The sequence below is a fragment of the Vespula pensylvanica genome, chromosome 5, assembly GCF_014466175.1.
Source record: "Vespula pensylvanica isolate Volc-1 chromosome 5, ASM1446617v1, whole genome shotgun sequence".
In the NCBI taxonomy this organism is placed as follows: domain Eukaryota; kingdom Metazoa; phylum Arthropoda; class Insecta; order Hymenoptera; family Vespidae; genus Vespula; species Vespula pensylvanica.
The window spans coordinates 1,525,120-1,552,708 of record NC_057689.1 but is presented as its reverse complement, the minus strand read 5'-3'; the positions used below and the strand labels follow the sequence as shown (position 1 = coordinate 1,552,708).

Here is a 27,589-nt window from a genome sequence, read left to right as displayed (position 1 = left end):
ATTATATATGTATATAAATTTAAGACTATTTCTTTAAACGAAGGAAATAAGTAGTATAAAGCATACACAAAGCATCGGTATTTAATTTATATACTCTAGAGGCATTCAATGAGTCTCGTCGATTCTATAACTTCCCGCCAACGCGTTTACACATGAAGCCCTTAAATATAATTATTCCATAGTTTTACATTATCCACAACGAGACGATCGTTCATCTCGTTGGAAATGTTTATTATTATTATTATTACAACTCGTTCGGATAGAGCGCGCATATTTTCTGCGCGCAAATAACAGCGAGGAAATGAAGAAATGTATAATGAAGGAAGACAAAATGTTAAAGTAGAGAGATCTTATGTGAAAATTGTAGTAAAACGACTAATAAAACCGTAAAAGTACAATATATATAAAAATGTGTGTATATATAAAAATGAAAAATACTTCAGAATGTTGTTGAATATAACGAACGATTAAATATCTATAGCTGTGTCAGCACGAATATGCAAATGAGAAGAGTTTGTGAACGAACGTTAACGCTCTAATTATCTTGGAAATCTATGTGGTTTACTCTTCACCTTTCGCAAAAGATACACCCACCAATAATTATTGTTCATGCATCAACAGTATACATAATTCTAGCTTATTGACATTCAAGGTAAATTCTTGTAAACTTTCATATGGTCGATCTTAGAAGACGACTAACTTGTTAATTCTTTTTTTCTTTTTTTTATTTTGAACACTTAAAAACAGGTTTTGTTGTAGTTGTTATTGTTGTTGTAATTGTTGTTATTGTTATTGTTTTCTTTTATCTTTCTTTAAGATTATTTGCATTGTCTTAAAATACTTCGTATATGTGTGTGTGTGTGTATGTGTGTATTATATTTTTTACGCTTGATATATACGAATTATGACAAAAAGTGAATACACACCAATTAATGTAGACATAAAAAGAACTTTTCGTTAGGTTATCGTCAGCTGTTTTGGACGGACCAGTTGCAACCGTTCTGAATTTTCAAAATCCATAATAATAAAATTCTCTTTATATACATTTCACTCAAATTAAAATCTGTGAGTAGAAGAATTAATCTAATTCGTTATAGTATAAGAAAGAAGAAGCAGAAGAAGAAAGAAAGTAAAAGAAGAAGAAGGAATGATCTTTAATGGACTATGGTCCGTCATATATGAAATTTGCAATTAGAAGCACGAGGCGTCATTCGTCATATGAATGATACACAACGTTCGTACCAATTATATCTGAACGGTACCTCGTGCTTCAATAGTACTTTAATAATTCTTTCATAGGCCATCCTTTCGTCAAAAATTGGATGAAAAGTTCATTCGTTTATCGAGTAAAAACTGCCAAAACATTTGACAGAGATTTGTCTTTTCACAATACTTTTACGAAAAAAACATCACCTATTTTAAATGTATCTTCCCACGTAATTAATTTCTTTTTTATGACGATGATGACGATGACGACACGATGATGTAATATATAATAATAAAATAATAATAATATTAATAATAATATTAATATTAATAATAATAATAATAATAATAATAATAATAATAATCGTTGATCGCTACACATGGTCGTGTCAAAGGCAGTTAATATCTACACTTATACGCATTTTCTTAATGTTAATATCTAAAATAATATATATATATTTATATATATATAATACGTAACATGTATTTCTGTTTCTAAAAATTATCAAAGTGCCAATGTCCTTGTAAAATTACGAATTGGCGAATTGACAAACTCGTTATATCATTTTATGGCAGCCTGAATACGTAAATGAAAAAGAAATAATTAATTGTACTACTAGCAAAATAAATGATACCATTTATCTTTAATGTGTGTGTATATAAAAAAAAGAAACAAAAAAAAAAAAAACAAAACAAAACATAAAAAGACCCCTAATATTCTATTATAAAGTGTACTATATTCTCAAATATCACAAGCATTCATATCTCGAATGAATGCTCATCATAACTCTGGACTTTTCGTCTATCGACGATAAAGTACTATTGAAGCACGAGATATCGTTCATTGTACGAATGATACGACGATCGTGCGAAGCCAACTGAAAATTATAAATGTCTTCTTCGGTTTCTCAATACGCAGATGCTTCCTTATATTCCGATCCCTCCATTGTGAAGAAATCTTCCAGTTTCCATTGAAGAGTTTCGAACGTCGGCCTCTTCATAGGATCTTTGTTCCAACATTCTAACATAATATCGTATAGTGCCGTTGGACATCCAGGTGGACAAGGCATTCTATATCCATGTTCTACCTGGTTTAATACTTCTGCATTCGTCATACCTATGAAAAATAATAATTATTATCCAACGTGTTCTACGAATAAACGTTTAAATATTATCATGATATAAGTGTATCGCAATACCTGGATATGGTATTCTTCCAAAAGTAACGAGTTCAGTAAGAAGGATACCAAATGACCATACATCAGACTTAATACTGAATTTACTGTAATTAGCAGCTTCGGGAGCAGTCCATTTAATTGGAAATCGTGCCCCTATACGAGCTTCGTATTCGTCCTCTTTGATCAGTCGAGCTAAACCGAAATCTGCTATCTTAACGACATTACCATCCGCTACTAGAACATTTCGCGCAGCCAAATCTCTATGAATATAATTCTGTGATTCTAGATACGCCATACCAGTGGCTATTTGTGCAGCCATATCAATTAATTGCTGTAATTTCAAAGCTCTTCCTCTTACTCCTATGAAGAAAATAAGTTTATCTCGTCAATTAATCCATTGCATAACAGAAAAAATATATATATATAATGAAACAATAAAAACAATATATATATATATATATATATATAAATGTATCTATATTCAAGAGATTACCTTGCAAGTATTCTAATAAACTGCCATGCCTCATCAATTCGGTGATAATATAAATTGGTTCTTCCATTGTACACACGGCATAGAGCTGAATTAATTTTGCATGTCTAAGTTTCTTCATAATTTGTGCTTCTGCCAAAAAGTCTTTCGGATCCATGGTGCCTGGTTTAAGAGTTTTGATAGCTACTGGTGTCGTGTTATTCCATTGTCCTTCCCATACTTCTCCAAATTGACCCTGTCCCAGTTTCCGCAAAAACTTAAGGGATGAACGATCTATCTCCCATTGGTCTCGTGTACGATGACTAAGGCCTTCCGTTACAGGTTTCTCAACCTATAAACACACCAGATACGGGCCAGTCAATGGCTAACATATTCTAAAGCCTTTCTAAACAAAAATGCATCCTCTTTGTATCAATACCAAAGCTCTATGAATAATCTTCGATAGTTCTCCACCGATAGAATAAAAACTGTTTGTGTTAGAAAGAATATAATACTCTGACAGTTTAAAAAAAAAAAGAAAAAAAAAAAAGAAAAAACTCAGAGTATTCGATATGTATTTTGTAAGCAATATATATCCCATAAAAACCTACGTAAAAGATCTTTAATAACGTGGCTCAAGCTATACAAAACTACGCGTTAAATGCAAAATCTATTGCATGAAATAAAAACTTGCTAATGATTTTAAGGGGACTACCTAATTGTATATACATATGTGTGTGTGTGCTTATGTTTTGCAGATTAGAAAAAAATCTTGTGAATTTAAAGAAACAGCAAGAATATATTATACGTTAGAAGCATCTTCCTGAGTGTTTAAACTGGAGAAAAAAAAAGCACAACGTTATACTAGAAAATTATAAAGAGGCCTTGTAGTATACCTAATACTGTTACAAAACAACGATTTGATCGAATTACGTAACGTGATAATGTCGGGCTAAATTAAAAGTGTAGAACCATCGAAAAAGTTCACACAATGCAGCAACAAAAAACGCGGATACAGAAAGCAACAAAGAGAAGCAGAAATAGGTTGTATTAGTAGCAAAAAATCTTAAAGCAAAATCACCTATATTATTTGTGTGCCTTATCGTTCTCATTCATTTTTTTTATATGTATGTATGTATGTATGTATGTATGTATGTATGTATGTATATACTTTTTATATCGAAATATTAACAAATCATATATTGTTCATATATCGTTTGAAAGATCATATTACGATATCAATCAAAATTAGGATAATATCTCTCAGAATAATATATTAAAATTTTTCATATCGTCCTTAAACAAATTAGATTACTTACATGGCAGTTACGAGGAGCCAACGTTGTATGCAGGAATGAATATCAATAAGCATCTTTATAATTGTTAATAAATAAATATATATATATGTATGTATATATATATATATATAAATTATTAATATAAATAAATATTTAAAAAATGTATCGTAAGAATTTCATAAATAATGATTTTACGATAAAATTAATCGAATGATATTGATAACAAAAGATATCGATCAATTGTTGGTAAAATTCTAATCGAATCTACGATTCGATATTAAACGATCGAATGAGAATCATTGTGTGCGTGTGTGTATGTGTCTATGTATATAAAATAATCGATCGAATTTGTTAAACAAATGAGGTTCGAATAGATAGATATATGCACAAAGGTATTGAAACTCTTCGTAAACAGGATACTCGTATTTCGAGTAATTTAAATGGCCCGTAAAAACCGCAACGTCAGTAGCCACATGATAACATGGTGTTAATAGTGTGCATGCATTCGTATATATTTTATAGCGAGAAAGAATTAACACACACACAGACGTTCTCTGAAAACAATTTTACTCCCCACTATTTGTGCAACCGCGCGGATAATAGACCAAATAAAATTTTATTTACACCTATTGCGACGTATTCGAACTGTACTTCGTCTGTTCTCTATCCAATATTCCATTAAAAAATTATCCTGTTTATTTTATATATATATATATATATATATATATATGTATGTATATATGTATGTATGTATATGTATGCGTGTGTGTTTCATTTGAAAGACAATAAATATATTGAAAATAAAAGAGTATGAATGTACTTGTTAATTATTCACGCTATTTATCAATTATCCATATCCTATTGCAGATAGTTTATTTTTTATTTATTTTATTTATTTTATCTAGATGGATTATTCTACATACGAACCAATGATTATGAATTACGAAATGATTGTTTGATGATTATTGTTTTAAAATATTTTGACATTTTTAATTTGGATTATTACAAAATTATTTTTTTATAAGATAACAAATAAAAGTAGCAAGTATATTTATTCTTGAAAAATAATTCTTTTATGCAATTTAATGTTAAGAATAGCACGTTACAAAATATTTTTAATATCTCAAATGACTTGGAACGCTTTCATCAGCGGCCCATAATATTTTCATTATTTCCTCGCTGACATACTTTGTTTGAAAATTTTGTCATTTTTTATATTGTAAATTATTCAACAATATACGTGAGAAGAACGAGAAAGGGAGATAGAGATAGATTGTTAACTATTGAGGTCATCTATTGGAAGAACGCATTGCGTTTTAATGCTTAGGAAGATATATAAATTGCACCGTACTAAACATGCCTGAGAAATTTCAATGAACCTATTTAATCCTGTTAAAAAGATGATCACAGATCGAGAACGATAAAAATACCAATCGGATACGATTATATATAGACCTTGTAAAGGATTTATGCTTACTTATGTATTTACATATGTATATAACAAAACTGGATTTGTGAATTTTAATTTAGCTTGGCAGGAAGATCTTTGCTATTTATAAAAGTTAATTAATCATTTGCTTTAATGTCAAAGCAATATCGTCAAACATTTTTTTTTTTGCAAGCTTACAATATGTTTACATATGTAAAAAGATAAGGACAAACTTCGTATCGAAATATTTTCATTAAAGGAAGAAGAAAATAAAAAATTAATGTTTCCGAATAAATATGAAGAAAAAATGGTCAGTCCCCTTAATAAAAAGTATAATATAATGATAATGCAGAAACATATAAATGAACAAAAAATCTTTGCTACTATATATGAAGCAAATAAGGCAAATACTGAATTATCTAATTACATGCGAAGTGACGTACGATTTAATAGGATTATATAATTTACTAGTTATTCCCACATATGTGTGATGCTAATGTATATAACGTATAAGAAATATAATATCAGGAACATATACATACAATCCACTTCCATAGCACATACATTTTTATTTATGATGTGTATATATATATATATTTGTTTTTTTTTTTTTTTTAGGAAGTAATCAGTACCTGTGCTATTGTAACATATTCAAATTTTCTTACAAAATGTACTTAGAAATGTATAACTATAATAATTTAGGAACAGTGCATAAGAGTCAATGGATTAAAAATCCAGTCTTATAAGAAACTGATAGATTTAAATCACTATGCAGAGTCTCTCAGGTACATATAAAAAAATATATCTTTTAATTATAATACACTTTTATATTAGATGTAGTCTTTCATAAGTGATATTCTTATTCTTTGTGATAATATATTAAATGTAATGGACAGTTGTGTAGTATACAGACAGAGTAAAATGTCACTGAGATACCCTGCATTTGGTAAATATTTTATGCACACAAATATCACTGGTAATTCTATGAATTGTCTCAACTTATGAAACAGTGCCATGTAAATAGCGCCTAAGCGCGTTGTGTGTCCCTGTATGTGCTTGTGTGCAACAACTATGTAAAAAGCTATAATGTACAATAAAGTACATAAAGAATCATGAAAAGAATTAAGTTTCCAGCCGAATGCTTATAATCTAATGCCTTTGGAACATAATTCCATACAGGACAGGCTTGTGCTGTACGTGTAGAGAAGACGATTCAAAGTAATTGCGTTAAGAAGAAAAAATGACATGTTATGTTATATTGGGACATTCAATTTACCAAGAAAATCCAGCAGGAAGTAGGGCAAGCAATAACAGAGAAACAAACACAATTCTATTCAAATATCGAACTTTGTGGAAACATTTTAATGAAACTATGTTGTTCTCAAACCTCGATTTCCTTATAACTGTAATATATCTAAAGTGTTATTACATAATTAAATATATTATGTAGATTTTTTATAACTTTGAGAGATGTATACTACATTATGTAGACATAAGAGTGATTTTGTTTAAAAGAAGCTATCAAAAAAAAAAAAAGAAAAAGAAAATGAATCTGTGGATTTAATATCACTAGTAGGTCTGCTTAAAATCGAAGAAGTATTTAATATTGTGATACCTCGATTATTGGAACAACGAAACAGGAACTTGTAAAACATTAAATAAACAGAAACAGATTGGATTGATTCGCTTATCGATGATCGAGGTTCTATTCTGATATTTTTTACATGCATTTTTTATTGGATTGCCCTAAATAGTCTGTAGGAATAGATAACTCTTTTAACAGTAAAATACAATTTAAAATTAAAATATTTTTGTGCTATATGCATAAAGCCAGTCTACTCGGTACTGGTTCGAGAGGTTCAAAAGATAGACCAATGTGTCTAACTTCATATAAATACAATATCATTTATTCTTATTAATTGGTAAATCTATAATTCTATGAGCTGTAACAAATTTTCCCTCTTTCCGAAAATATTAAATTCTACATAATCGTATTTTTTAACATTTTTGTAGATATGAGATTTTCTACAGTTTGCTGTATCACACACACAATAACACCATGTATAAAAAATAAGGACTGATGTCTTGTATCACTGTAAAAAGCATGCAATAAGGAATTTTTTATCTTGCTGATATAATAGTGTATGCATGATGCAAAGCCATGTATGAAACAGCCACAGCATTCTAATAACATGAAATTTATTATCCTTTGAACAATATTTTATGTTCTTTGTAGAATATCAGTGAAGAGATACGAGCATTTGGATATAGTACTGGCAATGCTCCTCTCGAACTGGGTTACGAATTGAGCAGACTGGCTTTAAAGCGAATTCAACTGGAGTTTAGACAGTATACCAAAAATTTACAATATGATCAATCTACACAACACACGCATTAATTTGTAAGCAAAATCGTTTGCTTCACCATTTGCAATTATTCTAAAAAAGCACAAAATTACCAATATTATAACCACATTTTTAAAAATAAAACATGCTCTAATATTTACTTTTTCACTTTAATAAATTACAAAATTGTATTTGCATTCCATATGAAGAAATTTCTACAAAAGTACTTTCTTTTTATTCAAAATCTAAAATAACAAACTTCTCTTATAGAAATCTGTTTGTAGAAATCTCTTAAATGTTTTTCATTTTATTAGTCAAACAGAAGGTGCATTTAACCAATAAAGAAAATCTTTTAGTACAATCTTTAATGCTGTGAGAAACACCTCTTTTTTGACATGCAACAAGCTGTCTAAACTCCATTTAAATAAAATAAAATCTTTCACATGATTCATCCAAATTTGAACTTTGTTTCTCCTTACCTGCACACACGGTTTACAGAGATTTACACACAATCCATCGGCATCTTTACTATAGTGTTCAACAAGATCTTGTAGATTTCTAAACGTGGTCCGCCTAGCAATGAAAAAGCCTCCTTCATCCAATTGTCGTATGCGGTAATGCTTGACGGTATCTCCATCACGTACTACAAATATAATTTATATTACGTCAATTTGACGAAAGTTAAAAATTAAAAGAATTCTCTTAAATGTAATTAACGCTACATATATTACCTGAAAGAGAATAATCATTGTGACGGCTTTCAGAATCTCTAATCAAGAATGCACCATGATCATTTTCTGGTAATAATAATTTCTTTTCTGCCTCAATTCGTTTTATCTTCCTAAAGTACCACCTAAAAAATATATATAAAAAAAAAAAAAAAAATCATGTTATAAACGAATATACGGCAATAAGTAAAAAATATATAAAAAATATAATTACAATGAAAACAATGAGAATATAAAAAATGTAATAAAATTACTTCATTAGATCGCATTAATGCAATTATACATGTGGTAATAATAACACAATATTATCGTATCTATGTGTCATAAACACGATCATCATTCAAAGAATATAGATAGATAGTCATCGAGTATAGATAGTATTTATCACTGTGTACATATTTAATAAAAATCACGTTACATTACATTCCATTACATTACATTACATATTATTTAATCTTCTATTATAAATATATAAAATCGATAATATTATTAAAATAATATTACAGAATTTATAATACGATAACAATATTAGTTAATCATAAAATAAAAAGAAAAACAAAGAAGCGCGACAGTTCTTTCTGGAGTACTTTCAAGAAGAAGTAGTTGTTCTTGTAACTTGATTTCTAAAAAAAAGAACTATCTTTCCTTTTTTAGTAACATCGTACTCCATCATTTTATTTTCTTATCTTTTATCACTTTCGATTGTTATGGATTCTCAAACATTATAAATTTAATAAACAAGCAATAAACAATAGTACTCTTTTTACAGTTTAAAAGAAAATACAAAAATCTAAAGTAATTTGTGATGGAATCGTTACTGAATTTAATATATATATATATATATACATATATATATATGTATATATACATACACATATATATTAAATTCTATACACGTAAAAACATAGAGGGAAAAAAGGAAAGGAAGTAGTGCTTATCTTCACTGATTAACAGACAGAGGTGCTCAACCAAACTATTAAGGCTGGGAGAGGCAAGAGAAATACTGTTGGTGAAAGCAAGGTCATATTAGCTGGCTATTATACAGAGAGAAATTCAATAGGTGAAAATGTAACAAAGAAAACACAGTACTATTTACGGGTAATGCAACGATCCACGTTTATACAACATTCATTGTATCACAGTGTTATTAAATTTGAATATTATGAAAGATGCCAATCGCACTGTCCATTCCAATAGATAACTGTAAAACATTTTGCGAGTTGCATTTTAAAGAGTACAAATCGAATGGAATGGAAGGAACTACTTATTCATACTTCCTAAGATCGAGCGAACCAATACGACAACGATATCGAACGATCGTGTTTAAAGAATCGAGGTAAAAATGTCGATCGAATCATGATTTCTAATTCTTAATCCCAAAAGAAAAACAAATAAATAGTTCGTATTACTTACGGTTCAGCTTCTATCGATTTTAACTTAGCAACATAATTGCTAGGTATATAGCCTTCTTTTCTAGTCCGTTTACTTCTGGCTAGCCACCAATCTCCTTGGGTATCGTTGAGTATTTCCAAATGTTCACCCTTCCGAAAGCTGAGATCTTCGTCTGTACGAGCATCGTAATCGTAAAGCGCTACGAATATCTTAGCACTTGGCACATTAGCATCTGGAATTTGTGGGACCGGCCTTATAGGATCAGGAGGTGGTGTTGGCACTGGACTAGTTGGCGATACCACAGCATCTATGTTGGGATTGCCTATCCTATCAGAGTTGTCTTTATCCGGATCTCTGCTACTGCTGAAACAGTTCCCCATGTTTGCTCTTCGTTACTTCTTAACTTCTTCAGGATATAAATTTCACTGTTGTTGCTTCTCCTTTACGATATACAACACTTCATTACTCGGGCTTAACTTAGACGTTTTTCACGTCTGATTCTCGTACATTAATATCTTAGCATTATATATGGTAATGCGAACAAGGGAAACTAGATTTTTCGCGAGACACCGACGGACGGGCGAAAACACTCATGGTGAAGGTACCCAACGGAATGTAACTTTCGTACGAGCTCGTGCTCGCACCCGAACTTATCCGAACGGTTAATGGCCTCGGCTAAATGTCGTACAGCAGAGGGCGTATTCCACTCGAGAAACGTCAATGAATACCGACCTGCGATTGGACGATACGATTTCTTATCTATGAACGCGCGAAAATCAAAATTGTTTGTATGCCGTAGAATACTTTGTCAAATATATTCAAAGAAGTTTTTATGCGGACAAATTTTATTTATAGCGTTTGATCAAAAATACATCTCCAATACTATGATTCCGATATCGTTGACCATTTGTAATGCTTAATATTCAAATGAGTCGTTTTATTATATTACACATGTGATTGATACCATATAATACTACAAATTTCGATTGCTTTTTCAAGAATACATATAAACACATTATTTTTATTGTTTACATTCACGACTTGTGTCTTTTTAAATTATAACAAAATAATTATGTAACGCAGTCACGCAGAATTTTACCATTCAAGGTTATTTCGTTTGATCTATATGTCGCGATAATTTTTTCTTTTTTTTTTTTTTTTTCTTTAATGATATGCATTGTGATGTTAAATTTTTATATTCCTTTTTTTTTCTTTTCCTGAAAAATAGGTTGAATCGAAAGTCCGTACGTCTCTGTGTTACATAAAAGATCAATAAAAATAATATGTTTGTTATATTTTATACATTATTATTTTTTAACTATATATATATATATACCATAACCATTAAATATATCTAGTAATAAACAGTAAAATTGAATTATTTTCCATTCGTTAACCTTTGCATCAAATGCATAACTCTCAGATTCACGATCTTAAGATTATAATTATTTTTAAAATCGACAGAGTATGTAATATATAATACAGTACGTATGTGTGTGTGTTTGTGTATAGTGCAGAAATTAAATTTTCATTTTTCTTTTTAACTGCATTTTCCAAATAATAATATTTTTCTATATTTGAAATTTGTTACAATAAATCAAATATTGAAATCATTCAAATGAAATTATATCAAATACAGAAGATCTAATTATATCTCGTATAACGTACATAAATAAAAGTAGCACATATTTCATTTTATATCTATTAATTATCTAACTATTTAATGTCCGCCATACATCGCAGTACTTTATTCTTTAACCGTTTAAATTTAACGATAACTTGTGTGACATTTATTCAGCACGTAATTTTCCTATGTTAACACATACATATTTTTTCTATATTCAGCTAACTTACGAACTAATCTCACCCCTATTACCGATCTCTTTTAAAAACAATAAATTATATATTTTATAATTAAACGATAAAAAGCAAATACGAAATATTAAGGACTCATAATTAAGTATATCATTAAATAAAATAAGAAAACAATTAAATAGCCTTTTTCGTCGACTTTTGTGAATTCCATACATCCTCTATCTATGCTAGTGAATGTTTTCTATATTATAATATATTTTCCATGTGTATAGACATAAGTCATATTGTACCATGAATGGTGATGTTTTATTACAGCAATTAATGTTCTTGACACAATACCAATGAAGCTCGAAAGATCGAATAATCTTTTAGATGTATTGACCTGATATTACCATAAAAGTATAAATTGGGAGACGTGTTTAATTTATAAGCAAATCGCAATGATAATATAACAGAATAATGTATGTATTGTATGTAGCGTATGTATTCTTATGTATTTACCATTAGGATTTTTATGACAAATTTGTTAATCACAATACAACGAATACTTTACTATAATCAATAAATTAGATGACAATGAATAATTTTTAGTCTTTTTTCTTGAATGAATAAATGAAATTTTTTGTAAGGAATGTAGGAAGAAAATGAGTAGTTAAAAATTACATTTTTAACTGGATATTAATAGTCTAATGAAATGCTGTACCGTTGTGAATAAAATTCTAAAAAATAAGATAATGAAGAAGAGGATTTGCACGTTGGCACATTTGGTATTAGATACAACAGTTACAAATAGTAGAACATAATGTTCCAAATGTGATACTTATTAATAGTACAGGAATATGTTAAGAAACTCTTAATTATAGCTTCCTATTCACACTTATACAAAAAGTGTGACAGTAGTCCAGTCTATCGAATTGTATCACAAAATAAGTCAAAAAAATCAGTAACAGGTTGAATAACATAAGTATATAATAATTAAACTTAAATAACAAATGAAATGTCAATAATTATCCTAATATCGTCTTGTTACTTCAGGCTTTTCATACAGGAAGAATATAAACATGAAAACTAATGGAAGAAAGATGTGTAAATTCATTTCTATATACAATACAGTCGTCATAAAGAATTTATACACTTGAATATAACGATAATAAATCATAAAATTAATATTAATGACTCATTCAATTATAAGAGCTAATGCTTCTTATACTATTTAAAATGATATAAGAAACCTTTCAAAATCATGTAATTATAATTAATCATTGAGACTATTAGCAAGTAAAGATATTCTTTAAACTCAATCATACTTATATACTATATTTATCATATGAAAAATATGTTTGTGAATCATATTTTTTATAGATAATATATGAACTATGCCACTGTTCTTAACAATTTTTTATTCTGTTTCTTTTTTCTTTTTCTTTCTCTCTTTTTTTTTTTCCTTTTAGAATAAAATAACTTCAGGTAGGTAGGTGTTATAGAAAGATGCAATGATGAAAATATAGCTGGCACTTTATAATGCTGTAAAGAACATTAGCATAGTGTAGACTTAATAATATATTCAATTTCTATATTCTCAGCTGTAATTAACAATACGGATCTTGTATATTGATTAATCTAATCCTAAATTTCTTGATACTAAATAAAGCAGGTTTGAACAAGATAGGCCAACATAATTTTTATAAGTAACCTGAGGTGTACTACAGATATACAAAAATGTAAAACGATTTAATATTAATATAACTATAAGATGTAAATCAGAAGAATATAGAACCATTACTAACGAAACCGTTTTGCATCCTTGATTAAATGTATGTACGAGTGGCTTGTATCAGGCTTTGTTGGTCACATTTAAGATGAAATAATTAACTGCCTACTTAAACATCGAAATTTCAATATAAGACATCAGCATCAGTGCAATGGGTATCATACTTTACGATAGATGTTCATAGCCCTAAGAATTATTTGACCAGGTCATTACAGCACACCACCATTCACGCGAAATATCGTATTGTTTTGCCAATGTATGTTAAGTGTCAAACATTACTATCTGGTTTACTACTATAGCCCATTGGTTGAGCATTTTCAACGAGCGTTGACTGCATACTTGATGAAGGAGTTTGCGTTTCCATTGCTGCTGATCTCATTTCCCCCCACGATGCCCTGAAATGTATCATTTTTCATAAAATAAATGTAATTACTTAGTATATTGTACTTTACAATAGAATATTTCCTGCATTATATATTCTCAGCATATTGAATATTTATAATATAATTATACATGCATTTTTAAATGCGCTCGAACGTTCGTATCTAATTAGATATTTCCTTTTTTTATTAGATATAGCTGCAATAAATGAATTGCATAATGCAGTTTTGTTTATATAAATAAGCAGAAATGCCATTACATAATTTCAAAAATAAAGTATAAAGAGCCTAAAGATAAAAATAAAAGTATCTTTAATATATAATCCTTGATACGCAAATATTAATTAATTTTTTGTGATTTTTATCCTTGTTGAACAAGTAAAATAATAGCTGTATAAGAAATATAACGTAAAAATGCATTGAAAATGTAATGATTGAATATTAGTTTATGACGATGACACATATGCTAGTTATCAAGTCCAATTGCAAAAAATGGAAAGATTACGTAAGCATATAAAAAATTAGCAAACAAGACAAGCATGCATTCATGAGACATATAGAATTAGCTAATGATGTACAACTTGTACGCTACAAGCTGTCATATTTACGAATGCGACGAGGCTATTCACATAGGGATAACATTGAATTTTATATATTATTGCCTGGTTAGTGAAGTGGTACAATGAATATCTGATGTTTTATGTAGGCCTCCAGACATCAGGATCCTCCATGAGTGTGGTATGGTGATCTGTAGTAGGAGGTACTGTACCCTGTGGGGAGCCCACACCCGACGACGTCATTCCTGCCGGGTCGGGCCTGGTTCCTCTGTTATTGTGTCAGTTAATTAGTAAATATAGACACACATTCCTTCAATTTGTATATATATAAATATATATATATATATATATATCGATTGTAACATATATATCTTTCATCATTTTTGATATTTAAAAGCATTAAAATACGATCACAAAAATGCTCTACATAATTTTTAGTCCCCAATATAATCTTAGACTCTTTATCAGTTATTTTGATCTTAAACATACATTTACAAAAACCAAAGCAATAATTTCAATAAGTGCAAGTAAAACCAACACAGTGATAAAAATCCATCCATAAGCAAATTATATATGCATTGTTTGACGCATGAACACACCACACTTTCTTCCCCATTGTTGAAAGCAAATACGAATGACGATAAAAAATACACAAGAAATTATAATAACTTTGAAATTCATAAAATTTGAACTTTTTGCATCATTTGCTTTGTTACATCAATGTCGATTATCATATACTCTATTATATGTCATTTCATAAAATTTATTTGTATAAATATGATAGTTATGGCTCTTATGTAATTCCTAAAATAATTCCTTATAATCTTTACTTACTTTCTTCCAATTGACATTAATCCATATATTATACCAGTCGCAAAAATAAATCCACTACCAAGTATGCTGTTTATTCCTGGACAAAGGAAGACCGGTGGCAATGCTAATCTAAAATAGTTAAAAATACATGAAGGTATTATCCGAAATTCTAAGATTTTTATCAACGAAAAATTATTGTAAAAAATTTAGAGATAAAAGTTTATATATATATATATACACACATACATATATATATATATAATGCTTACACGCAATAAGCTGCTGCTCTATTCCAATAAGGTTTGCTCTCCACCATATCACTTAAGTTTTGGACAAAATCGATAAACATACAACAACAAGGTGCTTCGATCATCAAAACTATAAAACCAGCTACCATCTGCCATATACCGCTAAGAAAGCAGATTATCGAAGCTAATAAGATCGTTGCACAATTCCAAGCTCCCAGAAAGATCGCGACTGTAACAAATATAAATACGATTGTAACAAAGATATTCGTATGAATATAAAAACGATTAATATTCTATTGGCACGACTTAACAAAGAGTATATCTGCTATCACAAAAGAATAGTTGCAAGTAAAATCGAGATAATATAAAATCTAGCTAGATTAGAATATACGAGTAAAGCAGTATAAAGGAGAGCAAAAAAGATATATAAAAACTAACTGAAACCGCCTACAGTGCCGAGCCCTCGCCCAGCATATTTCATCCACCAGGGAATATCGTCCTTAGCGACAGGATCCTGGCCAGGCCTTTGCATTATCGATGCTATTTTTTCACCGAACGACTACAAATAAACGAACGGTATTAACGAGAAACGCAATTAACGTAATTAAGGCTCGTCAACGAATCTTCTTATCACAGAAAATTACCATTTTTATTGTACTAGATCCACTTCTTTCGTCAGCTGACAGCACTGACAATGCCGCTGAACTCTGTTGATGTAGAGAAAATCGACCCGTGAGATACTTCTCTATATCACTATGTGTACGTGTGTGTGCTCTATCTTATCCATGATTCAAGTAGAGCAGTAAGATAGGAGTGTGACTTTAGTTTTTACGAAGTATCTAAAATTAACAGACCAAGATAGAGGAAGAAAATGAATATTGTAATAGATATTAATCGATTCGAAGATATAACGAAATAAACGATTTTATTAAATTCGATCCATCAAATTTATGAATGATATATACGTATGCTAATAAGAAGTTTGAAACAAATGTATGGTAGGATAGTTGAACGGAAATCGTTCCAATTGCATTCAATTACTTGCGGCGCTGAACCGAGCACAACGCTTAGATGAGCATGTGTGAGCCTACGTGAACTAGTGTGAGCTCGTGTGAGCGATCGGCTGTTCGTATACACTTGGTCTCTGACTTTGCGTTTCCTATGCACTCTTGTAATTTCTATCAAAGAACAGTGTATGCGTTAAAAACATTACCACATATAATTTATTCCCAGTCGAAATTGAAGCGCACAAATTGTAAATATGCCACAATACACAGGTACATATATTTGATATTAAAATATTTATAAAAATCTAACCTCCCGAGACATGCAACACTTTCTTTATTCTTTGTCAAATTTATGACAGTCATCGTTACATTTTGGTCATCTTAATTACAGTTAAAGTCAAATGGGGCAAAGAGCTTTACCCTAACGTAGAAGTTAATACAGATGAAGAACCAATGTTATTTAAAGCCCAACTCTATGCATTGACAGGAGTACAACCAGAAAGACAAAAAGTTATGGTCAAAGGAATAACGTTGAAGGACGACGATTGGGGCAATATTGGTTTGAAAGATGTAAGGAAAATGTGTGATTCGTTAATTCATTCATATCTTTTATATAGTCGTTTATATTTTCTAATAGGGCGTTACCGTATTAATGATGGGTTCTAAAGAAGAGGACGTACCTACGGAACCAAAAGAGAAGCCTTTGTTTTTGGAAGATATGAACGAATCCGAGTTGGCTACAGCGCTAGATTTGCCAGCTGGCCTGGCTAATCTTGGAAATACTTGTTATCTTAACGCGACCGTACAATGTCTCAAAACCGTACCGGAGTTGAGAGAAGCTTTAAAAAATTATTCTGGTACTCTATCAACCATGGGTAATTCCTCTCTCGCGCCTGCGCAGAACATAACGGCAGCTCTAAGAGATCTTTACGAAAATATGGATAGAGGATCGCCCTTTCCGCCTGTTATTCTTTTACAAATGATGCATATAGCTTTTCCAAGATTCGCCGAGAAATTTGAGCACGGCGTTTTCCAACAACAAGACGCCAACGAATGTTGGACCGAACTCGTTAGAATGCTACAACAAAAGCTACCTGCAAAGGTTTGTATAGATAAGAAATTCTTTTTCTGTCAATTTTTTCAATAAAATTTACATGGATATGAATTTACTACTGATAATAAAATTACAAAAAGGTAAATTCGGATGCTGTGGAGGATGATTCTCAGTCTTATAAGCCTCGATCGTTGATAGAACAATACTTTGGAGGAACATTTGATACAGAATTGAAATGTATCGAATCGGAAGATGAACCACCTACTAAAGGAAAGGAAGAATTTCTACAATTGAGTTGCTTCATTTCAACGGATGTCAAATATATGCATTCTGGTCTTAGAAGTAAAATGCAAGAACAAATTACAAAAATGTCTGCGACTCTTGGGAGAGATGCATTGTATACTAAAACGGTAAATATAAAATATATTTTAATATCATGTTTAATTATTATCATTTTCGAATATTTTATTTTTTTGTATTTTATATCTCGATAAACATTAAAATTGTTTTTCTATATTTTCAGTCAAAAATTAGTAGGTTACCAGCATATTTAACTATCCAATTTGTTCGTTTCTTTTATAAAGAAAAAGAAGCCATTAATGCAAAAATTTTAAAAGATGTTAAGTTCCCATTGGAATTCGATGCTTTTGAATTATGCGGTAGCGAACTCCAAACCAAACTTACACCGATGCGGGAAAAATTTAAAGAATACGAAGATAACTTGGTAGAAGAAGCTGCCAAATTGAAAGACAAGAAAGATAAAGGTGATGAAAAGTCGAGAAAAATGAAAGATGAACCATTTTGGTTTCCAAATGGTAAGGACATGTAAACCGTTTGAAATACTTATTATTAAACTTTGCATTCAAAATATTAATTTTTATTTAACGTTTATAGACTTAGGATCCAATAATAGCGGTTATTATACGCTACAAGCAGTTTTAACTCATAGGGGTCGATCAAGTAGTAGTGGTCATTACGTAGCATGGGTTCATCAAAAGAACGATACATGGTTGAAATGTGACGATGATACTGTTAGTATTGTTAGTAGTGAAGAAGTATTAAAGCTTAGTGGCGGTGGTGATTGGCATTGTGCATACGTTCTTCTATATGGTCCACGAGTTCTAAAAGTACCTGAGACTGAGACAAAGATATGTGATGCTTCACCTACGGAATAAATAACAGTCTATAAATAAAGAATTTCTTTGGACATAATTCCTCCCCAAAAAAAAAAAAAAAAAGAAGAAGAAAAGACACAAGAACCCATACAACCGATATCCACAAGGAATAGTGGATTTTGTACGCTGATTTAAATATTATCTTAAATATATGCTGCCATGCTATGTAAATTATTCATGGTATATGCAAAAAATAATTGCAGCATTTGTTTTAAACAAAATATAAAATTACAGGGACAAAACTGCTATATGGTCATCTCTCGATATAACTGCATATAATCGTGACGTTTATAAATGCATTTTATTTTATTTTATTATTATTTTTTTTTTTTTTTTTTTTTAAGATCTACAATTACGACTCGTTACTTTATAAGCTAATCGAAAAGCAATTATTTACTGTGGAACGTTATTGTGTTTTTTTATAATGTTGTAATTAAATGATCCGAATGCATACTTTATTGGAAATTATTACGGATCGATATACTTTTACAAACTGCTCTATAAAGTTATAATAAAATAAAGCTTTCACACAAATAACATATTATCGTATTTTACTTTTTTCATTTCGCGAATGAAATAGCGAATGATTGTGAGAAGAATCATTTACTTTGTTACCGCCAAATCAAATTTAAAAATCGTCCGTATGTTATCGATTATCACGTGACTATGGATCGATACGTGTATAGACCAATAAGAATACGTCCCTTTTGATACGTAATAACTTCGTGCGATCGTGAAGCGTTAAATAACACGTATAATAGAATCTCGAAAAATTTTGTGTAAATTATTTAATAAAAACTAAAAATTAAGTGAATAATACCAGGACCGAAAATGCTGTTACGAGACAACTTAGAGATGATAGAGAAGATGAAACTGAAGAAGGATACTTATGAAGACGAAATAGAATTAGAACGAACAAAAATAATGGAAAAGGGCGATATTATACGACCTATACAACGTTTACATATGGAGCGTTTAGAAGCCGAAGAAAAAGAAAAACTCGTTTGTTCTCAGAAAGCTCGCGATTTACAAAATCGACAAATCGAAAGAGCTTATAAATTAGCTCAGGAATTGGCACGTCTTAAAAGTAAAATTTTCATAATGTTTCAATAAATAATAATCTCGTTAAACGTCTATCGATAATATCGACGTATATATCGAAGTCGAACTCTCGATTCGTAATTGACGTCACGGTTTATACGATTCCGATAATGGCGCCAATTTTATAAGGTTTGAAATTTGCAGGTAAAGAAGCGCGGGAATTGCGTGATTTAAAATGTAACAAGAAATTATCGCGATCTCCTCCAGCTTGTTTTTTGGTTGATCTACAATCACGATTGTTAGAAGAGAAGATTCGCAAAGATGCGCAATCTTTTGACATAGCTCAACGATGTTACGTCGACGATATCTTAAATAAAATGCTATTGGAAAAATCGGAAGAAAAAAAACGACTTTATCTTGCCGATTTGCAGAATCAAATTATTGAAAAACGTCGTATACTGAGAGAATTGGATGAGGAGAGGCAACGCGAACGTAAGATCATGGAACAAATGCTCGATGCTATTCACGAAGAGGATATTCGTACGGAGAAACATAAACAAAAAATTCAAAGCTGTTTACAAGCTGAGAAGAAAGCTACTTTTGAAGCGAGAAAAGTATGGAAGGACATACAAAAAGCTACGATTAGCGAGGAAAATAAAAAAATCGCTGATATCATGGTTGAGAAAGAACTTGAATATAAAAAACAAATGGAGAAAAAAGTAAACATTCGTCACCGAAGAAAAAAAAAAAAAAGAAACATGATTTTATCGATTTCTGTAACAAAAAAAAAAAAAAATTTTTTTTTTCTCGTTATAGAAAGATATCAGCGCGCTGAGAGAAGCGACGACGGAAAGAATTGCGAGGAAGATGTTGGACGATGAGATCAAGATGATGGAAAAGGAAGCAATTTGCAGTGAATTGTATATAGAAAAAAAGAAAATCAAGGAAATTGAAGAATCTTTAAGATTAGCCTTGGAAAAGCGACTACAAGCTAAAGAAATCTTCGACGAAATGGTAAGATAAAGGTTTCCTTTTTTTCGTTTAAATTAAATCTTTACGACAGTGATGTTTTTGTCCTTTTTTCATCAAATAAAATGGCAAATTCTATTAGGTCAAATAAAAGATGAACAAAACGAAATAAAACCGAAATGAAATACATGTAGTAAATGTATTTTTTAAGTAAAAAATTTCTTGTTTTCTTTCTTTCTTTTTTTAATCACCACAAAATTGGATTGCTTCACCATTGCTTTTTATATATATTAAGAATATTTAATCGAACATTTTCTTACATATTAGACACAATATAGCATTGATGCAGCTGAGAAGAGGGTGAAAGAACGAGAGATGGAGATAACTTTAGCGCGTAATTTGTACGAGAAACAATTAGAACTCGAAAAGAAAGATAGACAAAAGCTAGAGGAGAAACGACAAAAAAGTATAAATGAATTAGAATGATTTATAATTTTCTTATTATAACTATCAATTATTATATCGAGAACATTATTCATTTTTATTTCAGATAAGCAATATGGTGACGATTTGAAGAAAATTATAATAAATAATAGAATCGAATATGCAATGAAATTATTGAAGAGACAACAAAATATTCACGACGAATGCGCAAAAAAGCCATAATATTAATACGTTGAATAATTTATTTAAAAAAAAAAAAAAAAAAAAAAAAACTTTGATATTTATGTATATCGATGTTATCGATTATTTTTTACCTGTATAAAACATATATCTGAAGACATATATAAAAATAAATATATTAAAAAAAAAGAAATCCAGATTGAACGAGTTCTATATTTATTTCGGGAATTTAATAAAAATATCCGACGTTTCGCCCATTATTTATTAGTACATAGGTATATATATACACGTCGCGCGGAAAGGCGTCACCTTTACGGCTTTTGTTATTTGTACAAAGTCCGTGTAAAAATACAGCAGCCCCATCTTATATAGATTAATAGTACTCGATAGATTATAAACGAAGGCGGTCTTGCCTCGTTACTCTTTATCGTCGTTCGTTCATCAACGAGAAGTCATATCTAATCGAAGAAAATCATTATATTATTTTATTTCTTCTTCGATTTCTAAAGATCCGATTATATATATATATATATATATATATAAAAAAAAAAGAAAAAAGAGAGAGAAGGGATTCAAAAATAAGAGAATTGAAGAGAAAAGAAAAAAAAAAATGGCACGAGGAAGACCGCTCGAACGTTTCGAATGATTGATTTTTCAAAATTACGAAAGTATCATTTTTCATCGATTAATTTCATTTCACTTCTTTCTTTTTGTTTTTAGTGTCATTAGGAATAGACGTGCTATTAATCGATCGAACGAAATCAAAAATGGGAATGAAGAAACGAGAAAAATCGATTAACTCAATGCACTGTGCAAGTATTTTTAAAATGACGAACGACGAAATAGAAGGAAAAAAAAAAGGAAAAAGAAAAAAAGAATTAATAAGAAATTTTTTCGTCGTTTTATAATTAAAAATTTATATCTTTTTTCTTTCCCTTTCTTTCTTTCTTTCATTTTTTTTCTTTCTTTTTCTTTTTTTTTTTTTTTTTCATTTATAGAGGCGTCCTCCACTAATAACGATATGCCACGAGAGAGTAAATCTACGACGACTGTGTTACTACGTGAAATTTCAACACATTTATAAGTCTCTGGGCCTTATAAGTCTCTACTAAATTCACCGATTATTACAATAATAATACGCTCGGCCCCTATCGGCGTATCTCTAACAACACACGCAAAATTCAACGAATAAAGCGAATTACGCGGTCTCGTCCGTGTGATTTTCACGTGAATTATTACGAAACGATCCATCAAAACTTGGACTTCCTTCTTTTTTTCTTTTTTTTTTCTTTTTAATTTTTCTTATTCAGTAAGAAAATTTAATTTTTCTTACTAATCCTCTCCTTTCCGTTTTCCTCAACTCTTCCCTCTATTTCTCATTCATTTTCTTTTTATTTTCTTTTACAAGAACGTCTTTAAGACGATCTCAGTGTATTATCATTATCATTATCATTATTATTATTATTATTATTATTATTATTATTATTATTATTATTATTACTATTAATTATTATTAATATTAATATTAATATTATTATTATTAATTATTAATGGTCACTTTTTTTGATCGACGCGCAAGTTAGGCACAACAAGCGGATCCTTAAAAGTGAACGGGGTATGATACGTTTTTTTCATCTTCTCTTCTTCATTTTTATTTTATTTTATTTTATTTTATTTATTTTTTTTTGCGTTACTGGCCCTCCTATCGGAGAAGTTCCTAACTGTAAAAAACGACTTAGCACGGATTGGTCTTAAAAGTAAAATCACATATCCTCGCGGATTAAATGAGTGCTCTTGTGTAATTAGTGTATGTATGTATGTTCGTGCATGTGTATGTGTATGTGCAGCACTGGTCATGTAAAAGTAAAATCACATTTTTTTTCACGCTTTATGTATGTATGTATGTACAAAGTAGCCCGCATCCGTGTTACACTTAACGAGCAATTTCTCTCTCTCTCTCTCTCTCTCTCTCTCTCTCTCTCTCTCTCGCTCTCTCTTTCTCTCTCTCTCGCTCTTTTATTTTCACTTTAGCGATTACAATAGGATATATAAGCATTATACAGGATGAGCCAAAAGTTTCTATGAGACATTAAAAATCAATTATTCCTTTTTAAAACTTAGGATTGTACTCGGATAGATTGTTTAACAAGCTGTACTTTTAATTTTACAATTTGATAGAAAACAAAAACGAAAATTTATCCTTTGAAGCCTCTCGAAAAAAGAGTAATTGATTTTTAATATCATCCAGGAACATTAGACCTATTCTGTATATTCTCTCGACACTCTAAACAAGACATTCTCTTATAAACCCGTATGCGCGCGTGTGTGTGTGTGTGTATATGTTTTTTTTTTTCTTTCCCTATATACTTATAGAGTGAAGATCGCGCTCGAATCGCCACACAATTTATGTGCTTTTTCGAATAGCGAAAACAAAAGAAAGAAAAAAAATATGTTGAATGAAATTAATTAACACTTAACACATCGGCAAACTTAACTATTCAAAAAAGAGATTCGTTTTTCTTTTTCTTCTACACGAATTACATTTCTCGTAAATCCTTATTAGATTGATTACGAGGAAGTATTTCAAAGCACACGGAATACATATACATATAAGTAATATAATTAAAGTAAAATTATTTTTTCTTTCTATAATTATTATTAGCACCCTAATAAAATACGGTAATATATATCGGTAAGAACGGACAATATTATATTTGATTGTAAATTTTTTTCTAGCTAATAAATTTTAACTTCAGTACACCTGATATATATATATATATATATATATATATATATATGTCGTGTGTGTTTTTATAAAATGGAAGTCACTGGACTGAATAAAACGAGTTCGCTAAACGTAGATACATTTTATAGCATAATACGTACATCTCAATATTTAAAAGCAACGATTGGAACGAGAACGAGCAAATCATCATCGGCGCAAAGCTATTGTTCGAAGTTATCAGATTTCGCCGATTAATAGGAACCATTAGGAAAACTCCATCGAAACAACTACTTAGGCAGTTTGAGGATAGTTATTGTAAATAGACAACGATCGATAGAAAATGCTTTCAAATAGGAAACAGTCTTGGACAGTAACAGTCACTGTTTAAAAAAAAAAAAAAATAAAAAAATAAAAAAAAAGAGAGATAAAAAAATTATTATTATAATCATTACTATAATTGTCCTATTTCTTCTTCTTTTAAACGTGACAATCGCGATAGTTTATTTGTAGTATCGAAAAGTATTTACTGGTATCGACGATATAAAGAAGAATACGTAGCAAATTACACCTCATTTTCATTTCTTTCTTCTCATTTTCTTTTTTTAAAAGAGGAGGGAGGTTTCTTTTGTCCTTGTAGGCAGCGCTTCGTTTCGTATATAAACGAATATTTATATAATGGAGAGATTTACGTATGCTCTCTCTCTCTTCTTTTTTCTGAAATGCAAATTGCAAATAAACGAACACTCTGGCACAGTTTTACAACATTTCTTCTTTTGCTTCTTCGTCTTTGTTTATAACTTTTTGTTTTCTTTCTTCTTCTTCCTCTCTTCTTTTATCTTTGCTTAATCGCTCACTCCGTCGATATACATTTCTTCTAGTCTTTTTAAAGGTAGATTTGGCCCCTTTTTACGAAAGAAGAAATCTTTTTCTCTTGGCTTGGCGTTTAATATCGATAATAAGATTAAACGTCAGTATGTATGTAAATAGATAGCAAGTAAGTAATAGGATCGCGAAATTTTCCAAAAAAAAGGGAGAAAAAAACAAAAAAAAAAACAAAAAAAAAAGAAAAGAAAAAGAATTGTCGCATCTTCTTTCACCAACGTTCACATTATTGTATAGATCTTGTTAAGAACACATCCCTTTGAACACGTCCCTTAAATATCCATTTAACGGACACCCACACTCGATTGTTCATTCTCAACTTACGTCTAACTCGGAAGACAAGGAGAGAAAAAAGGAAATAAAAAAAAAAGAAAAAGAAAAATAAAAGAAAACGAGGAAAACAAGAAAAAGGGAAGCGTAGAGGCAGGCAGCATTCCATTCTTTCTTTTTTCTTTTTACGAAAATAAAATTTTCTTCAGCCGAGTAATGGGGAACGCAGGTAATAAAGTTGTTAATTTTTAGATGGAAATAATTATCGATTCTTGGGGTCACGTGTCCGAGAAGAGAAACTCGCTTTCAGAAAGCAGAACCTCCAAATCCGATGGTACCGTATGTAGATCCGAATTAGCAGGCTCTGGTAAATCTCCACTATCGTTTCCTATTCCAGTAGGAGCTATCTGTCTGGCTCTACCGATTCTAACTCTGTCTCTTCTCTTAGTTTTAAGTAACACACCGGTTCTCGGCAATTTCGTGGATCTCGTGAGATTATTGTGCGCCGAAGTTGGCGCTGGTGGTGGCACTTGAGCCACTTTATCGGCCTTACGTAGTTTCACGCTAAACTTGAAGGGCGGCTTATAGACGACTTGAAGTCTCGCTCGTTCCTTCCTAGCTAAAGTACCTGGCGAACTTTTGACCTCTCTGGAGTCCAGAGGTCTCCTTGGAACACCGGTTTGCCTTGATTGAGCCAATCTTGTTGCACCAGTAACGTTACCACTACCGCCCGTCAATCCTACCGGCGTCGATTTGCTTTTCGGTAAACCACTGGACGTTCTTGTACTTTCTAATCTACACTGAGACGAAGCTAATAACCACGACCGTACTTTGTTTTTAGGATCGGCATTCGGTTCGGCTTCTTTTTCCGCTTGTATAGCGGAATAATCAATGACTTCTTTCCTATGTTGTTTCTTTCGTTTGCGTTTATCTAGCTCGGAATTACCGGGTGCATTGTTAGATAAATTTTGCTTCTCCCTCGAGTTTGAACTCTTCTTACGTTTATTATCTTGCATTACGGCTCCAGCTGCCGCTGCCGCCGCCGTTGCTGCCGTCGCTGCTGCTGCTGCTGCTGCTGCTGCTGCAGTAGCGGTAACGGTAGCAGTCGTTGGGTTTGACGTTTCCGTTGGTCGTTTCCGGGCAACTTCCTCGGCCGGCACCGTCGAGGATCTCCGGTTCGCCATTTGTTTCTTTTTCTTTAAAACATCCTTTTTTTTTTTTTTTTTTTTAAACAAACAAATATCGTCACCAATCAAATTTATATCAACGATAAGATATACAATTAACAATGTTGTCATTATTATCTTGGTATTATACCTTGTTTGATTTATCGGCCGAAGCAGCATGCGTGTCCTTATGCTTCCGGTGTCTTCTCTTCTCTCTCACTTTCCTGCTCAGTGGAAGCTTTGCACGAACGGCTGCCGGATGAACCGTCACTCCCTCCGCACCTTCCGGCGGCAACCGTACCGTTTCCGTCGTCGAGCTGTGGATTATTGTCACCGATTTGAGTTTCTGATCCGGTCGCTTGCCTAGGAGCCTCATACTGACAACCTGAATAAATTAACGACCTAATTAACATCTTTCAAACTCTAACAGTATTTCCATTTCTTATTTCTTCTCGTAGAAATAAATCGTAAAACGTATCGTCGTCGTGTCTTCAATTTTCTATCCATCTTTCAAATGTATTTTGTTTTTTTTCTTTTTTCTTTTTCTTTTTTCTCTTTTCTTTTCAACTTCACGACGAACTACGAAAATTCTTTAGCTCATTCTATCTACGATATTAAATATTAAAGATTTATCGATAAATAAAAAGCTAAAAAGTAATAAAGCTTGCGAAACATTCTGTATATGCGTCCTACTTTCATGTCTGTTGTGTTCTCTCACTTACTCTTTTCACACTGCACCGTTGTTTTTTTCCTGCATTTTTTCTGGCAAAGATCGTACGTGAAACGTAAATAATAAATTAAGTGCCATGCATTCTATTCGTGTGCTCGTCGTCGTCGACGCAAACAATTTTCAACGATATGATATTTTCATCGTGCTTTTTCAAAGAAACTTTTATGCTTACCAATAAAGATATAGCTCCTAAAATGATAAGAGCCGCTGCGTACCAATGATCGGCTACCCAACGACGAACAGTTGCGAGACTTTCATCGGATAATAAAAGTTTTCTTAACGTTGCCAACGGGCCACTTGGATCAACCTTGACAAAA

The 27,589-nt window shown here is 30.9% G+C and overlaps 5 protein-coding genes across 8 annotated transcripts in view; 2 read left to right on the top strand and 3 right to left on the bottom strand.

The window, feature by feature from the left end:
* Positions 1-10,715, bottom strand: LOC122629019 (tyrosine-protein kinase Src42A). 2 transcript variants are annotated; one of them, XM_043811955.1, is made up of 6 exons: positions 10,067-10,715; positions 8,657-8,778; positions 8,405-8,568; positions 2,878-3,199; positions 2,406-2,744; positions 1-2,323 (listed from the first exon to the last, which is right to left on the bottom strand). In XM_043811955.1, exons 1-6 carry the CDS (start codon positions 10,423-10,425, stop codon positions 2,115-2,117), a joined length of 1,515 nt encoding a protein of 504 aa, XP_043667890.1. In that variant the 5' UTR covers positions 10,426-10,715; the 3' UTR covers positions 1-2,114. The 2 variants fall into 2 exon arrangements, with proteins under 2 accessions (XP_043667890.1, XP_043667889.1); XM_043811954.1 differs by having other exon boundaries at positions 2,878-3,205; positions 10,067-10,713.
* Positions 10,716-10,872: 157 nt separating this feature from the next.
* On the bottom strand, positions 10,873-16,422 carry LOC122629022 (calcium channel flower). Of its 2 annotated transcripts, XM_043811960.1 has the most exons (6): positions 16,274-16,422; positions 16,068-16,188; positions 15,651-15,858; positions 15,403-15,510; positions 14,674-14,836; positions 13,892-14,026 (listed from the first exon to the last, which is right to left on the bottom strand). In XM_043811960.1, exons 1-5 carry the CDS (start codon positions 16,274-16,276, stop codon positions 14,710-14,712), a joined length of 567 nt encoding a protein of 188 aa, XP_043667895.1. In that variant the 5' UTR covers positions 16,277-16,422; the 3' UTR covers positions 13,892-14,026; positions 14,674-14,709. The 2 variants fall into 2 exon arrangements, with proteins under 2 accessions (XP_043667894.1, XP_043667895.1); XM_043811959.1 differs by lacking the exon at positions 14,674-14,836 and having other exon boundaries at positions 10,873-14,026.
* Positions 16,423-16,740: 318 nt separating this feature from the next.
* Positions 16,741-18,884, top strand: LOC122629020 (ubiquitin carboxyl-terminal hydrolase 14). Its single transcript, XM_043811957.1, has 6 exons — positions 16,741-16,906; positions 17,028-17,206; positions 17,274-17,738; positions 17,831-18,100; positions 18,214-18,505; positions 18,585-18,884. Exons 1-6 carry the CDS (start codon positions 16,891-16,893, stop codon positions 18,863-18,865), a joined length of 1,503 nt encoding a protein of 500 aa, XP_043667892.1. The 5' UTR covers positions 16,741-16,890; the 3' UTR covers positions 18,866-18,884.
* Positions 18,885-19,551: 667 nt separating this feature from the next.
* LOC122629021 (meiosis-specific nuclear structural protein 1-like) lies at positions 19,552-21,603 on the top strand. Its single transcript, XM_043811958.1, has 5 exons — positions 19,552-19,952; positions 20,111-20,625; positions 20,723-20,920; positions 21,203-21,341; positions 21,426-21,603. Exons 1-5 carry the CDS (start codon positions 19,697-19,699, stop codon positions 21,539-21,541), a joined length of 1,224 nt encoding a protein of 407 aa, XP_043667893.1. The 5' UTR covers positions 19,552-19,696; the 3' UTR covers positions 21,542-21,603.
* A 1,163-nt stretch (positions 21,604-22,766) lies between these two features.
* The window catches only part of LOC122629531 (disintegrin and metalloproteinase domain-containing protein 10-like), a 29,376-nt gene continuing 24,553 nt past the window's right edge, over positions 22,767-27,589 (bottom strand). Inside the window, exons 15-18 of one of the 2 annotated variants that reach the window (XM_043813056.1) lie at positions 27,445-27,579; positions 27,265-27,304; positions 26,694-26,927; positions 26,445-26,584 (exon numbers count right to left, since the gene is read on the bottom strand). In XM_043813056.1, the coding sequence (XP_043668991.1) occupies positions 26,731-26,927; positions 27,265-27,304; positions 27,445-27,579 (372 nt within the window). In that variant the 3' untranslated portion in view covers positions 26,445-26,584; positions 26,694-26,730. Of the gene's footprint in view, positions 26,585-26,693; positions 26,928-27,264; positions 27,305-27,444; positions 27,580-27,589 lie in introns of both variants that reach the window. The other variant, XM_043813055.1, reaches the window with a different exon arrangement.